General features: G+C 55.8%; 6 protein-coding genes across 6 annotated transcripts in view; 4 read left to right on the top strand and 2 right to left on the bottom strand.

The window, feature by feature from the left end:
* Positions 1–1,883: 1,883 nt before the first annotated feature.
* On the bottom strand, positions 1,884–3,949 carry CC84DRAFT_1114892 (uncharacterized protein). The gene is made up of 3 exons (XM_018175410.1): positions 2,932–3,949; positions 2,541–2,872; positions 1,884–2,486 (listed from the first exon to the last, which is right to left on the bottom strand). Exons 1-3 carry the CDS (start codon positions 3,717–3,719, stop codon positions 2,302–2,304), a joined length of 1,305 nt encoding a protein of 434 aa, XP_018038796.1. The 5' UTR covers positions 3,720–3,949; the 3' UTR covers positions 1,884–2,301.
* Positions 3,950–4,062: 113 nt separating this feature from the next.
* CC84DRAFT_1162382 (uncharacterized protein) lies at positions 4,063–4,969 on the top strand. Its single transcript, XM_018177977.1, has 2 exons — positions 4,063–4,397; positions 4,452–4,969. The coding sequence occupies exons 1-2, from the start codon at positions 4,128–4,130 to the stop codon at positions 4,893–4,895; spliced, it is 714 nt and encodes a 237-aa protein (XP_018038795.1). The 5' UTR covers positions 4,063–4,127; the 3' UTR covers positions 4,896–4,969.
* Positions 4,970–5,384: 415 nt separating this feature from the next.
* On the bottom strand, positions 5,385–6,107 carry CC84DRAFT_1257288 (uncharacterized protein). The gene is made up of 2 exons (XM_018184720.1): positions 5,899–6,107; positions 5,385–5,845 (listed from the first exon to the last, which is right to left on the bottom strand). Exons 1-2 carry the CDS (start codon positions 5,959–5,961, stop codon positions 5,498–5,500), a joined length of 411 nt encoding a protein of 136 aa, XP_018038794.1. The 5' UTR covers positions 5,962–6,107; the 3' UTR covers positions 5,385–5,497.
* A 1,189-nt stretch (positions 6,108–7,296) lies between these two features.
* CC84DRAFT_1214924 (uncharacterized protein) lies at positions 7,297–8,506 on the top strand (the record flags this gene model as incomplete). Its single annotated transcript, XM_018182686.1, has 4 exons — positions 7,297–7,546; positions 7,604–7,893; positions 8,071–8,152; positions 8,223–8,506. The coding sequence occupies 4 exons, from the start codon at positions 7,297–7,299 to the stop codon at positions 8,504–8,506; spliced, it is 906 nt and encodes a 301-aa protein (XP_018038793.1).
* Positions 8,507–9,511: 1,005 nt separating this feature from the next.
* CC84DRAFT_1114889 (galactokinase-like protein) lies at positions 9,512–11,549 on the top strand. Its single transcript, XM_018175409.1, has 3 exons — positions 9,512–9,924; positions 9,974–10,428; positions 10,476–11,549. The coding sequence occupies exons 1-3, from the start codon at positions 9,760–9,762 to the stop codon at positions 11,410–11,412; spliced, it is 1,557 nt and encodes a 518-aa protein (XP_018038792.1). The 5' UTR covers positions 9,512–9,759; the 3' UTR covers positions 11,413–11,549.
* Positions 11,550–11,692: 143 nt separating this feature from the next.
* The window catches only part of CC84DRAFT_1203804 (uncharacterized protein), a gene marked incomplete at both ends in the record, with an annotated part of 4,702 nt that continues 1,029 nt past the window's right edge, over positions 11,693–15,365 (top strand). The window contains 5 exons of the mRNA XM_018181853.1: positions 11,693–12,407; positions 12,493–12,515; positions 12,911–13,496; positions 13,750–13,900; positions 13,950–15,359. Coding sequence (XP_018038791.1) covers positions 11,693–12,407; positions 12,493–12,515; positions 12,911–13,496; positions 13,750–13,900; positions 13,950–15,359 — 2,885 coding nt within the window. The remainder of the gene's footprint in view (positions 12,408–12,492; positions 12,516–12,910; positions 13,497–13,749; positions 13,901–13,949; positions 15,360–15,365) is intronic.

Raw genomic sequence — 15,365 nt, 5'->3', positions numbered from 1 at the left:
CAAGCAAGAGCGCAATGTGCGGCGTCATCCGTCGATCGTGGAGACTAGCCTTTGCCGCCGAAACTTCATCAGCGAGCAACTTGATGTGGTGCATCCTCTGTGGGAGACTAAAAAACGGCATCCAGACTGTGCATCGTATGCGGTCTCTGGGGGCCAATACCCGAATATGAGTAATTCTATGCGGTATAGATCTTATCTTTCCAAGCATTGGATCAAGTTCCTAATAGGGTGAAGAGTCTGTCTTTTGAAAGACGTATGGGGACCCTGTTATGGGTATTGCCTTCGGGCGACTACAACAGAAACATAATGGCATTATGGCGTGCGGCGTCTGTACGCTTCCAAAACGATCATCGATGACCACATTATGGTATGGGGACTTCATAATCAGGAATATTACGAAATGTGCTTGTGCTATGCGGCCTCTGCCCTTCTCCGGAAGACACATTTGGTCGGTATTATGGTGCGAGAGTTTTGGAAATGAAAGCGTCACGAGATCCGCCGATAATGTGTGCGCTTTCTGTCCTCGTTCAAGATTGACAACCTTCAAATCCATGTTTGCACCCAGGCAACTTGGCTCCCTTACATCCTGCGGCTGTGGATTGACCCCGTTTCCAAGTTTGAAAAGATTTACTGAACCTCGACAAGCTACCGCACAATGCAATGGCGAAGAGTGAACCCTACTCTAACCAATGAAAAACCCCAAAAGCATTGAGGAGGGACCCAGGCATAAGTCAAGATGAATGAAATCTAGCGGCCGAGGCGCAATATGAATGCTGGTTCACGGACACCTTATGCAACAATGAAGTTCGGATTGAAGCTTAGTCAAGCTGTATCCAAGGATGGCAGAGGAGCAGGGGTTCGTGAGATTCGCTGCCGATGCCTTGTTTCAGACTGGGAAAAGGACGCAGAGGCCCTGCGTACCGATATGTGGGCCAGCCCAGGTGGATTTGTCCGAAGACCTACTATGCATTGTATCATGCGGCAGATTGGGTTTGACACCCATCGCGACGACACTCTCAAGCCGGAGCCGACTCTGAAGGGCACCGCCAAAGCCACTTCGTTCGCTATAGAGATTTCTGACCGCATGGCAATAAAACTCAGTTCGACTTGTGGGGCCAGAAAAGTTGGTAGGGCGGTGGACGCCTAGAGAGCCGCTTGGTTGCTGGTCAGATGAATCTGCCCAGCGCAGACCGTTTTGAGAAGGAGCGCCTGTGTGGGCTATGTGCTTACTAGGGCTGCGCGGAGAGCTGTGACTCGAGAGATCGTGACATGATGCTGGAGTTTGTGGGAGCGAAATGCTACGCTTTGTCAGCCCTGCTTAGCGTGTCGCCGAGGTGCATGATATGCTGAGTCGATCACCCAAGGCAAGCTCTCGCGCGCAGACCGACACTCGCAAGAACCGCTCGAGCTCTGATAGATTCCAACCACCATGACCACAGATCCTCGAGAACGAACTTGCACCCCGCTTCACCCTGGCCAAGGAACATGGGCAGAGGCTTGCGTGGTCGATGCGTACCACGCCGCGTCTGTGACCTCGCAATCGATATCGAATTTGGGGACGGTCCACGGTTCGAAGGGGCATGTCCAGAGACCACGAGGGTGATAAGCTGGGAAGATCTAGAGGAGGGCTCCTGCACATCCTGTCTTGAGAGAGGGACCTGTGGGCCGACTGTCCTAGAACCCTCGCTGTTCACCGTCCTTCGACTCGGCACTTCTTCATCTCGCTACATGGATTCAACGCATCTCACCGTCCTTGGTGAATTTTGATCGCACTTGGGCTGATATGACTTAGGGAAGGGTGCGATGCTAGTCCAAGATGTAAGGCAGGCACAATTGAATGATGAGATGTGATGTGATACAGGGTATGTGATACCTTCATTGATGTTACCTATTCCACTCCGTTCCCCTTTCCAATCAGCTTCTCCATCGCCTTGACAACCCCAGCTCGACCCCACAGCCACCCCCAAGGCATGCCGTAAACAAAATTACCTCATGCCACACAACCGGTGGAAAAATCTATTCATCCACTGCAAAGCCGTCGCTCAATGCGAGTCGGGAAAGGAAAGCCATAGAAGTCGCGAAAGGGGTATCTGGGAGCTTTGTAGAAAGCAAGACGCCCGCTCTGCTTTGCTCCGCTTAGATTACAAAAGGTAGTTTGTCGCAAGTGGACAGACAAGACAAATATTTCTAGTTCATGCTCTCATACGATGGACCCCGAGAAACGCCACCCTGAAAGAGATGCAAGAACGCAGGTAAAAAGGTCGTGGGGACAGCGATAGCTGCATCAATCATCTGCTCGCATTAGACGCTAGCAAACGAACTCGCCGTCGCCGCCGACGCCGAGGTAGGAGAGTGCTCACTCCGTGCGCGCTTCGCCTCAGGCTCGGCACCCTCGTCGAGCGGCGGGGCAGCGCGCTTCGTGCCGCGTGCGGAAGCAGACGCACGGGATGACGGCTTGACGCGGGACCATGACTCGAATGACATTTCTGCGTACCTGTCAGATTCTATCCTTGCTTGGGAATGTAGTGGAGGATACTCACGACGCTTGACAGTCTTCGTCACCGCCACGACCGGCTTGCTCTCTTGCGGAAATGACGCCGCGGGACCGACATGCCGGGTTCTACGGCTGGGCGTCGCGATGGGAAGTTCGATGTCGGTGGGCGCTTCCTCATCGTCGTCTTCGCCGTTCTCGCGCTTCAGGCGGTCGATTTCCTCTTTGAAGAGCAGCTTGGGCTTGATGGCGGAGCGCGTGATGCGGCGAGAGCCGCCGCGGTCGGCCTTGCGGCGCGTCTCGTCCTCTGAGGAGCGGCCGGCTTCCGCGTCAGAAGTGCGAGTCACGTCTTCGAACTGGCGGAAGATGGTTTTGCCGCGACTGCGCAGGGTTAGCCATGTTCAGATCCAAATGCAGATGGCAGGACTATATATACGTACTGTGTGTAGACAATGCCCTCATCGCGCGCAGCAGCCTCGAAGATCTGGCGCGTTTTCTCGTCGACCTTGCGCTCTTTCCTCGGAGCGGCCTTGGCTTTGCCCTTGCCGCGACGCGTCAGGAACGGGTTGATCTCCTCGTCCTCACGGTCCGGTACGCGCTCCTTGGAATCAACGTATACGCCGATCTTGGGGGTGCTGGTGCTCATCTGCTCTCCAAAGCTGTCCAGGTCGAGCACGCTGCGCATGCTCTTGTGGGCGCGGCGTGGAGTCGGCATGGCATCCTCTACGGTGGACGGGCGGTTGGCAAACAGGACGCGGGCAGTAGGGCGCAGGGAGTCCTCGGTGTGGAGTGGGCGCTTGCGGGGCGTCTTCGCGGGCGTGGGGAGCATGCCGTGGGGTGCCATGGCGGAGAGAAGGCGCCGCGCAGGAGTGGGTGCAAAAGGCTCAGAGTCGGAATCGAGCGCGGCGGGCTCGTGCTGGGCGCGGCGCGTTGAGCGAGGAGAAGGTGCTTTCGCAGGAGTTGAAGGCGACGAGGGCGGTGACAGGGCGAAGTGGGCGGCGCGGTTGATGGACCTCGGCCGGGAGCTGGTGGGAGTGACGTCGCGGAGGGTGCGCTTGCGCGCAGGCGAGGTTGATTGCTCGTGGTGAGGGTGAGGGTGAGTGCCGTGCTGGGCGGCCACCCGACTCGACCGGCGTGGTGAGAAGGGCTCGTAGTTGTCGTACTTTGGGCCGTGCAGCGGCGCGGGCGGCGTGCGCACTCTGCGCGGAGGCGAGGGCGTGCGGTCCATCGCGTTCCCTTCACTCTGCGGGTGCGGTGCGCGGTGGTAGGACGGACGTGGAGAGCACAGATCCAAGACCAAAACAAGGGCTGCGTCGCTGGGGCGATGGAGGCTTGTGGATGCGGGCGGGCGGGACCAATTGGGGTATATGATGATAGCGGCGAGGGACCGTGTCTAGCGAAGAGTAGAGGCAGCGTTCTCGACGGTTGGGGCGGGCGCTCAAGTGGAGCTTGGGTGCGGCGGTGAATGGGAGGAGGTTGGGCCCAGCCATCTCGTCACTTGGCACGGGCGCGCCAGGGCCGCAGCGACAACAAACACGCCAAGCGCCGCAGCCCCGCCATCCAAACACAGCAAACACGCCAACCTCAACACGGCGCGCGAGGGCACAGTACCGCCCACCGCAGGCACGCGCGCACAATGGACGACCGCAAGCCAGACCGTCTCAGCCTCTCCGACTCGGACTCGGACGCCCTCTTCGACGCCCCCGCCGCCCAAAAGAACCAGCCGTCCGCCCACGACACCGCCGACGACGGCGCTGCCCCCGGCAAGGCGCGGCCCAAGGAGTCTTGGTCCACGCAGGAGGAGCGCGAGGCCGCACTGCGCAAGGAGCTCGAGAGTGTGCGCAATGTGAACAAGGTCATCGAGGGCGTCGTGGAAAGCCTGCAGAAAGCCAAGAGCAACATGGACGTGCGTGATTCAGGGAGGAACATGGCACGCGCGATTGCATGCTAATTTGAGCAGACTGTGTCACGCACGGTAACCAACGCGTCGACCCTCCTGCAAACATGGACGCGCATCCTCTCCCAGACCGAGCACAACCAGCGCCTCATCCTCAACCCTCAATGGCAGGGCGCCACCCAGGACCTCGTCGACTTACAGGAAGAGGAAGTGCACAAGCAGCAGGCGGCAGAAAGAAGGGCCGCCGAAGAGCAGGCGCGCCGGGAGGCAGCCCAGAGGAAGGCCGAGGAGGCCCAGAGGAAGGCGGAAGCCACCGCAAAGCCCACCACGCGTGGCCGAGGCCGGGGAGGTGTGCGGCCACGCGGTGCGTCTACATCAAGCACAGGCCAATACAGCGTCAGCGGGCAGACAGCAAGGGGCGGGCTTAACCGCAGCAGTTCGACGAGCGGCCGGGCTGGCAGCGGCATTGGGCGGGGACTGCGTGGCAGGGGCAGGGGCCTGGGCTGAGCGCGCGCCGAGTCGAGAAAGTGCTATTCTGTACATACAACATGATACCCAAAGCTGCAGTTGCGGCACCTCGTACTACAACAGTCTTGTAGCCACACCCTCGTGTCCATTAGGTGAACATACGCTGTTATATGAGAATCAACTTTCGCTCGCGTCTGACATCGTCATTGCGCTACACGCACTCCGCAATGCGGGATACTAGCCTCGAGCCAAGCTGATACACCAGCGAGTGCAATCAAACGTCACGAATCCCGCTGCTGCACTTGACCATGCTCTTTTTCTCAATTACATAAAGAGGCCTGAGTAACGCCCTAAAGCCGTCATTGAAATGGGTGCAAGGAACATTTGCCGTGAAAGCACATAGATGTGCTTCCTTATCTGCTACTCAATGACCGCGGCACATGGATTACAGAGCGTGGAGATGTTTGCGCCATTCGATTCATATTTGCTTAGCTACTGGCTAGCACATGTAGCAACAGTCAGGCGACGACCAAAGGCAAACTATGGATGGCCGGTCGGCCGATGAGGCTAAAGAGAGTTTCATGTTGATTCTTACGAACTTCGTACTCCTCACCCGAGAGGTGTGTTGGGTCGATTGATGGCTAGCATATGTAGCACTTGTCGTCCAAGCCAACTCTCTTGTTCTCCGTCTCTGGCGCCGCATCCCTCTTCGCCTCGCGCGCAATGATGTTCTCGATCGCCTCGATGGCCTCCCGCTTGCACCCGTAGCAGACGTCGCTCAGCCCAACGCGCGCGTTGACCGTCTCAGCACCAGGCTGGGCCTCGCGCTGAACGATTGTCTCAATCTCGGCGATGGCCTCCCGTTTGCAGCCGTAGCAGATGTCCGAGAGACCCACACGAGCGTTAACAGTCCCGGCAGCAGGCTGTGCCTCGCGCTTGCAGCCGTAGCAGACGTCGCTGAGACCGACGCGTGAGTTAATCGTCGCTGGCTGGGGACATGTCAGAATACATTCCAGGGGGCCCCCCAAAGTCGTGGACTTACGTCGACTTTGGGCAAAGCAAGAGCGGTGGCCGCAAGGGCGAGGATGACCGCAGTGTACTTCATGGTTCCAGCGGGTGGATGAGCGGATGTCAGAGCGTAGCAGGCTTTGTAATGAATGAACTGCGCGCTTCCTATGGTATGCACTCGGGATTCCCATCACTCTTATACGTGTGGACCGAGAACCCAGTCGGTCTGAGGCTTGTCCCAGATGCAGGCGCGGATTCAGGTGTTCCTTCCACCCACCATCCACCATCTGGTGGACGAAGCCGAGCTGGTCACCCTTCTCGTATTTCTGGGGCTAATCGATTCATCGCTGCCTTCAAGACATGCACTGCCTATCCGCCGGACCCTATCTGCGACTGTCCCTCTAGCCTCATCTGGCGCTGATAGACATCCATGAGCGGTTGTCCTTGGCTGTTGGGTAAACATCAAGAAGCAGCATACTCGGTGTTGGGTCTCGTAGATACCACCTTCCATACGCATCAAAGTCTTACATATCCGCCCAGACTGTTTCTGCCCTTGGCAGTTACAAGTTCCAGCTTCGTTTGATTCGACCCCTGTAAAAGATACAGTTGTTGTAGGGAAATGCTGACAGCCGAGTCTACTTTAAGCAGAATGCGGAATGTAGACAACGAAGGGCCAAGCCTCTTACGTTGGAGCGGCATAGTTTCTTGTTTCGGCTCCAAAACGTTGACCTACTAGCGACGGTAGTGGCAATGTTGATTGATTGGCTGTATCGTTTGCTGGTAGTCGGCAGGTTCTTGGCCGGCAACATTGAGCCATACGATTCCTCCGATGCTGTACGAAATAGTGGCCAAGAAGACTTGAAGCATGCTTGCTTCGCGTTCCAAATGGACTGGAACTATGTCACCGATGTCCGTCACATAGCATCGCGCTGCCCTGATGCGTGTCACTTCAAATGGTTGCCTCCATTTTCAACAACAATCACGTCGCTCAAATGCGAGCCTTTTAATTTTCAAATAGGACAAGGGGCCGTCAAGCTTCGCTGGCAACGGGTGCAGCCTCGGCTTGTTTTGCCCTGCCCGCCTTGAACGCAGCATTGATCCTTCGGCCGCCCCGCCCAGGTCTTGGTTCTGTCGAATATTTACCGCTTCCAGCACAAGCTGATTCCCTCCACCTTGGCAGATTTATCAATTCCCGGGTACCCGGTCATATTCACGAGCTGCGGAGAAAGCGTTCGACGGAAGGGGATGGGTGAATTGATCTCTGGGGATTCTCTAGTTCGACGACGGAGCCAATTGACGCCCACAATCAACCGCCTCTGCCGCAAGCAACATACATACCATTTGTATGACATATTATTCTCCTCATCTCACACAGTTCAAGTCTTGCAAAGAAGTGAGCTTGATCAGTCAGTTAGCAGCGACCGAAACGGCAATGCAGGACTCTCAGGATTACGAAACAGCGTCGATTTCCCACTGCGATGCCTCAGAAGACAAACAACTGCTCTCAGAGCACGCTGATAAGCCAGCGCGACAACTCTCCTGGTACCGCGCAACCTGGACCCTCCGCAACGTCCTTCTATCACACCTCCTTACTTGCCTATTTGTCTACCTTCCTGTTGTTTACTTCGCGTTCCAACGCGAGGCTTCATCTCAAGCATGCGATCGCAAGTTGTCAACATGGTGTTCGTGTCCCTGACCTGTCGTTACATTCAATCAGTACATTACTGAGCCTTTGCCAGCCCCAGCATTAGATGAAGGCGCGGTATCCTACCTCCCACCCGCCCCGTTCGCAGGCGACATCCTGCAGACGAACAAATGGCGGGGCGAGGTAGGCGTCACGCCGTCTGCGGAAATCGACAAGGCATGGACAGATATCGGCGTTGGTGTTCCGGGTTTCCGCGTCTCAGCGGAGGAAGTGCGTGTCTTGGGGAAACCTTTTCGCAAGGGGACGCGGACCCTGCATGCGATGCCAGATGGGAAGGGGGGTTACGTGGCGCAGCTTGAGGTCAACCACTTGCTACATTGCTTGGTAAGTTTCCGCCGTGGTCAGCGGAGAAACAAGGTGTGTGGGGAGAGACGGAGACGAGTGCAAGAAGGCGCCGAAGCAAGCTTGTTGTGTGGTGCAATGTTTTATGCTCAAAAGAGAAGAGAAGAGAACAGAAGAGAAGACGCACCATAGTCCTTCCAAAGCTAACACAGATACCAGAATAATCTCCGCCAGGCAATGGCCTGGAACTACGACCACTACTTTGCGGGCATCCCCGTCCGCGATGTACAAATCCACCACGGTTCGTACCTTACCCTTGTTCTACCAGCTAGCGACCTGACATCCTACGCTCCATCCAGAACACTGTATAGACGCCCTCCGCGCGTCCCTCCAATGCACTTCCGACACGACCCCTGTCCTTTACTACGACGATGCCGCCATCCCGCAGCGCCAATTTTCGTTCCCCGACTTCTCGACTAAGCATACGTGTAGAGACTTTGATAAGTTGATGGGTTGGACGTGGAGTACGGAGCGCATGGTTCTGTGGGAGGATGTTGGGAATTCGACCTTTCATCAGCCGGAGCTGTCAAGGGAGGCGAGAGAGAAAGAGGCGCAGGGGGACGGACCACATGGACACCTTGGTCATGGGCGGTAGTAGCTCTACATCCGATTCGTTGAAGAGATAATCCGCAATGAGGCTTCGGACCCATGGAGGATCGATAACAGCTAGCTTCGTCACCGTCAAGACTCAGTTCGGGCGCAGAGGATGGCGATCGTTTGTATCCCTCCCAGCATGAGCTTGAGGTGTCCAGATGGTCTGCGAATTCGAAACGGCACCTAAGCATTTTCCATCTGTTGTATGTGAGCTAGACCTCGTCTGGTGCTTCTGGCGTTGTTACGAGCGCGTACTTCATACGAGTTGGTGCAAACCTCAAAGATTTACTGTCACCAAGAATGGGAAACTGTTCCAGGCAGCGCTCACACAGTCCTTAGTCGAAGGCCGCTGAAAGAGGTGGCTCATCATCCGTCGAGGGCTCTATCTGCCTTGAACCCCACAAATGGAGACTTGATGGTCACTCCCATCGCACCATCTCCGGTGTCGTCCTGAAGTAAGTAGATTCTATTTAACTTCGAGGAGTTGAAAGACAGTGTCTGGGAAAATGAGGTTTAACAGAAACTAAGCTTGGAACTGTCTGCAGATAAGTGTGTGGCGCAGGGCAACCCTGGGAAGTTGAGCGAAGAAGGGGCGCCACCGATCCATGGTAGTCATAAAGAAATGAGACGTGAGCTTACATCTCCTGCACGAAGTCGTATTCAATAGCCAACGTAAGATGTGGGCGATGAAGCCGTCGGCCTTGAATGTCCCTTCGAACGGTTACTTCCCACTTTTGCCCTTGAAACGAAGTGCTACGCGAACTCATTGAGAGTCTTCGTACCGCATTCGCCGCTTGAAACCGATGGTGGCATCCAGTCTGCTGTGAGAGGTCTTGTGGTCATGTTGCATGTTGACGAGATGCCACAGACACTCAACAATCCGTGAGTTGCTGTTGTCGCCCGTCTGCACCTTCCGCCCGACGCGCCGGATCCGGTTCCTGATCGGGAAAGCTCCCACCCCACCTTAGCTCCCCCGCTATTTTGCACTCCTCCGAGCCGCGCGACGACGCGCTCTGCGTAGATTATCCACCTATATTAATACAGCTTGAGTGCCCTCTTTCCTCGGCCTTTTTGTTCCTTCTGTTTGCTTCTTATACTGAAGATACCAACCATCTCATATCTCGCAAATTCCACCCGCAATCAATATACAGAGCGCGCCTTCCCATCTAGCTCGCTATTGAACGCAGCTACTCAAACACGTATCGTCGATACGTTGTGAACACTGATAGATCCTCCACATCCGCGGAATTCACAATGGAGGTCCCCACGGCGACGTCGTTGCGAGACATCTACCCTGAAGATGCAGTCCCAGTACAGGCGAAGCGCTGGGAAAGGATACTGGCCAAGTTCAAAGAGACATATGGCAAGCCAGCTGAATTTGTGGCACGAAGTCCAGGACGAGTCAACATTATTGGCGAGGTGCGTCGACAGCCCGGGCTTCGGCAATTGCGCGACTGACCAATCCCAGCACATCGACTACTCTCTGTACGAAGTACTGCCCATGGCCATCACTGCAGACTTCGTCATGGCTGTAGCCGTCCGATCATCAGAAGAGAAGCCCCGTGTGCGCATCGCAAACGTTCAATCCGAAAAGTTCCCTTCCCGCGAATTCGAGATACCAACCGAGGGCACCATTGCGATAGATGCTTCTGAGCATGAGTGGACCAACTACTTCAAGTCGGGCCTGAAAGGTGTCACCGAGCTCTTGAGCAAGAAACAAGGGAAGCAATTTGTTTCGGTTGGAATGGACGTCATGTGCGACGGGACCGTCCCGAGCGGCGGCGGACTGTCAAGCTCGGCATCATTCACATGCACAACCGCGCTGGGCGTCTTAACCGCGAACGGCGAGACCAAGGTGAATAAGAAGGAGCTTTGCGAGTTAGCGATTGTCTCGGAGAGAGAAGTAGGCGTCAACTCTGGCGGGTAAGCAGCATACGTTCAAAACTTAGAATATGCTAACAAGGTAGCAGTATGGACCAGGCTGCCTCTGTATTCTCACTCCGTGGTTCTGCGTTATACGTGAGCTTCAAGCCAACGCTCGACTTCAAGACTCTCGAATTTCCACACACCGACCCCGAACTCACTTTCGTCACTGCACAGAGCTTCGTTGCAGCCGACAAACACGTTACTGCACCCGTGTGCTACAACCTACGTGTAGTAGAATGCACCCTCGCGGCGGTTTTTCTATCGAAGATCTTCGGGCTCAAGGATCTGCCTCAAGACTCATCCCCGCTTGGCGTTAGCCTTCGCGGCTTGCACGACACCTACTTCGAGCAAAAGCAAGGCGTCGCAGACAACACCAAGAGTTCGGTCAGCGAATTCGAAGACCAACTCAATAAGCTTGTTCAGCTCGTAGGAGACTATCTCCCACAAGAGGAGGGTTACTCGCGAAGCGACATCTGCGCACTGCTAGGCGTGTCCGAAGACGAGCTCAACCAGCGATACATGTCCAAGTTCCCCGTCCGCGCGGAGAGGTTCATGCTGCGACAACGTGCGCTGCACGTATTCACTGAAGCACTTCGCGTCATCAAGTTCCGACAAATACTGTCCTCACCACCATCAGATGGAATAGAGTTCATCAAGGCGCTCGGCGACCTTATGAACGAGACACAGACATCCTGCCGCGACATCTACGACTGCAGCTGTCCGGAGCTCGACGAGCTTTGCGACCTCGCGCGCGGTGCTGGCGCTGCCGGGAGCAGGCTGACCGGCGCCGGCTGGGGAGGATGCAGCGTGCATCTCGTTCCAAAGGACAAGGTCGAGGCGGTCAAGCAGGCTTGGGAGGAGAAATACTACAAGAAGAGGTTCCCGGACATCACGAAGGAGAAGTTGGAGGAGGCCGTTGTGGTTAGTAAGCCGGGTAGCGGTAGCATGGTGCTGAAGGTAGTTGGTGATAGCATTGTATGAGCGTTGTACGAGGGGAAGAGCTGGAGACAAAGGCCCGGAATAGAAAGTCACGGCTTCCAACTGGTAGATGCTGTGCACAATAGCACAAACTCTACTCGCATTCACACAATGTCGTCTTTTTCCCGAGAATTTCGCCCAACATTGTTCCCATATCCTACGACAGAGATATAAATTGCTGCTCCCTTCACTCAGCGCATCATCACACTCAGCCCAATAGCCCAGCTTCAGGTAAGCTCTCTTAATCCCCTTTCTAACACTTCACAGCAATATTCCACTCACCATGAATTCCACAATCCAATCTCTCACTCCTGATGTCATGCTAGTCACACTCAAAACCACCCTCTTCCTCAACGCCTACATGCTCAACCTGACCGCCCTCACAGGCACCCTGTCCCTCCTGTCTGACCAACGCGCCCGGGTCGTCCTCCGCGCCTGGCGCGCGGTCCAAACGACCCGGCAGCTGGTCCGCTCAAACGCTATGGCCGTGCAGGAGGAAGGTGGTGAGGCAGATCTTGAGCAGCTGGCGCACTGGGTGCGCTGGGCTAAAGGGGTCGTTGAGCAGGCGTGTGAGTTGAACGCGAATGTGGACGGTAGGGATAGCGGTGGGGTTCGTGTACCTATGGCCATGCGTGCTGCGAACGGTACTTTTGCAATTCACCCCACGCTGCTTGCTGAGCAGGAGGAGCAGGACGCGGTGATGGTCTGGCTCGAGGGCGTGGAGGCTGCGAAGGTTGACACGACACAGGCGGAGCAAGTAGGGAGAGAGATTGATATATTTCAGGTGATTGAGGAGGACTCCGAGAGCATTTTCTCCTTCTCAACACAGCCTGGCCTCTTAGCCTCCGTGACGAAGGTGCAAGGTGGCGGGCTGCTGCCCGAGCAACGCGAGGCGCTTGAGGCACTGTGGAATGAGGTGCGGGCCGCGTCTGCAAAGCCTGCAATGCCTGCGGACGAGATGTGTCTAAGGACCCGTCAGGCGAAGGCGACGGGAATGCGTGAGTTTTTTGCAGATGACGTTCATAGACACGTGATGGAGTGTGATCATTGCTTTGATAGTCTGATTGGTGGTTGAGTGGATAGAGATGGTCCTGCTCGGTAGGAAAGTAAGTTAGTATAGTTATAGAGCGTACTTAGAAACTTATTTTTAATTAGTACATTGATGTTAAGCGCCGGCCCAAGAGGTGGACGCCAGTAACGCCACACCCTGTCCGCTCTACCAGCTGCGACTGGCTAGCACCCCACGTCCATCAGCCCTCAGCCCCAGCCCAAGATATGAACATGCAGCTCCTCTAATGCGTGCGTAAGCGCTCATGTTAATCTTAGCCCCGCAAGGACGTCGTGGGTCTTTCTTATAAGCGGCTTGCTCGCCTGCCTGCCTGCCTGCGCGAGAGTACCCTCCTGTCTGCGGAATACGCGCCCATACCTGTCCGACGCACCCAGCTTGTGTACGAACCGATGACTCGAAATGTCTGGTGCCGAAGCTATTACCGCCATCCAGCTGATCGACGCCTGCATCGGCATCGCTAATACGATCATCGACATCGGGCGTGCCGTGCATGATGCTCAAGGATTACCACCAAAGCTTCGAGAGCTGCTCGAGAAGCTACCAGCGATCCAAGAACTGTTAGAGAGTGCGCAGGAGAGCTGCGAGGAAGGGAGGATCACGGATGATGCCAGCAAGAGCGCACAGCCGATCTTGAAACAATGCGCGGAGGCTCTAGCTGAACTAAGAGACATATTCAGGAAAGCCTGTCCAAAGGATGGGGAGAATCGTACCAAGCGCATCTGGAGAGGCGCAAAGACTGTCTTCTTTGGCCGAGACAACCAGGTACAGAAGCTTCTCGTGACTATTCAAGACGACTTGAGACTGTTGGAGCAGAAGGAGGTCTATGTTATTGGCGACAAGCTGGACGCACTGCAGCAAGTTACGCAAGGACTAGCGGATAATGAAGACGGCAAGTATACACACACTGGAGCGGGCAACATTATTGCCAATGAAGGCGGCAGTCCTACGAATTACGTAGTTGGTGGAAGCAACAACCGGCAGATCAACAATCCTGGGGTATATAATGAGGGCCCTTCAAGTACGTAGTCATCGTCCTCACGTAGTCACACCGACTTCTCAATCGAGGCAGTTTCTTTTCATTAGCATGCTTTCACAGCGTGCCTAAGTGCTCTTTGACAGATCCGTACTGACCACGCTGGTGTTAGCACATAATTACACTTATCTACGACCAGGTAAACTCGTCCTTGAATGCTATTACAACGAGTGTGCTTGTTTACCAGCCGCTCCAGGCAAGTCGCCGCGCTCCTGGCCATAGCTAATACTATCTCTAGCTAGACCAGAGGCCCCGCCGGCCCCTTTCTGCGCCATCCCCTTCCGCCGCGACCCGGACTTTGTCGACCGCGGAACGCTGCTCGACCAGGTACGCGAGAAATGCGCTGCCCCGGCATCGTGCATAGCGCTGGTGGGCCTGGGCGGCGTGGGGTGAGCCAGGAGAACCCAAGGCCAGTGCATGTCACTAACGCCGAGACAGAAAGTCGCAGCTCGCCATCGAACACTGCTACCAAACCGCAGATGCATCTCCAGAGACGTGGGTGTTCTGGGTGCACGCGGGCACACGAGCAAGGTTCGAGCAGGGATACCGCCGGATCGCCGAGGCGACCAAGATGGACGGCTGGGACGACCCCAAGGCGGACGTCCTGCGGCTGGTGCGCAGCTGGCTGTGTGACAAATCGAACGGGCGGTGGGTGATGGTGGTGGACAACGCCGACGATGCGAGCGTCTTTTTCCAGAACCCGTTGCAAAGCCACGCGACAGGCAGCTTCGATCAGTCAACAGAGCTGCTTTCAGACTTCCTGCCACAATCACCGAACGGATCGATTCTTGTTACCTCCCGGAGCCGAGACGATGCGTACAGACTTACGGGCACCTATTCTAGCGTTATCGAGGTCAAGCCAATGGACAAGGACGATGCGCTAGCCCTTCTCAAGAAGAAGCTCGGGATTATCGCCAACGAAGACGAAGCCGTGGAACTGATAGATGCCCTCGACTTTATGCCCCTCGCGCTGACGCAGGCGGCGGCTTTCATCAGACAGGGGGCGACGCGCATGAGCGTGCCGAGATATGTAGAAAAAGTCCGCAAAAGCGATCGTGATCGAGCGCGGCTGTTGATGAAGGACGTGGGAGACAGTCGCAGGGACGGAAAGGCGTCCAACTCGATCATTGCGACGTGGCAGATCTCGTTCGAGCACATCCGGACGAGGACGCCGACAGCCGCCCGGCTGCTGTCGCTAATGAGCCTGTTCGACCCACAGGGGATTCCCGAGTCGCTTCTTCACAATCGATATAGTGAAGAAGGGGATGGCGAGGATGGGGAGGCTGACTTCGACGACGACATCTGCATGCTGACTAGCTTTTCTCTAGTCAGAATGAGCGTGGACGGACGCGAGTTTGAGATGCACCGGCTAGTGCAGTTCTCGACGAAGAAGTGGCTGGAGCTATGCAGCGAGCTCGAGGTGTGGCAATCGACGTATGCAGCGCTCATGGACGATAACTACCCGGTGGGGCGGCCCGAGAACTGGGCAGTGTGCCAGGCACTGTTTCCGCACGCCCAAGCCGTGGTGAACAACCGGCCGAAGGATGTAAAGGCGTTAGAAGCATGGGCGTCCGTGCTCTTCAAGGCGGCGTGGTATGCAAGCGAGATAGGCCAGTATAGCAAGGCGTACGAGATGGGTTCTGCCGCGTTGCATTTTAGGGAGACTATCCTAGGAGAGGAGCACCCAGACACGCTCAACAGCCTGAACAGTCTTGGAATCGTCTTAAACTGGCAAGGCCAGTATAGTGAAGCAGAGGCAATGCATCAACAAGGACTAGAAGCAAAAGAGCGGGTGCTTGGGAAGGAGCATCCTTCTACGTTTACCAGCATGGCCAACCTGGCGTCGACGTACAG

Source organism: Paraphaeosphaeria sporulosa, assembly GCF_001642045.1.
Source record: "Paraphaeosphaeria sporulosa strain AP3s5-JAC2a unplaced genomic scaffold CC84scaffold_3, whole genome shotgun sequence".
NCBI lineage: Eukaryota > Fungi > Ascomycota > Dothideomycetes > Pleosporales > Didymosphaeriaceae > Paraphaeosphaeria > Paraphaeosphaeria sporulosa.
Note: the sequence above shows the minus strand (reverse complement) of the source record. Positions and strands in the feature narration are given on the sequence as shown.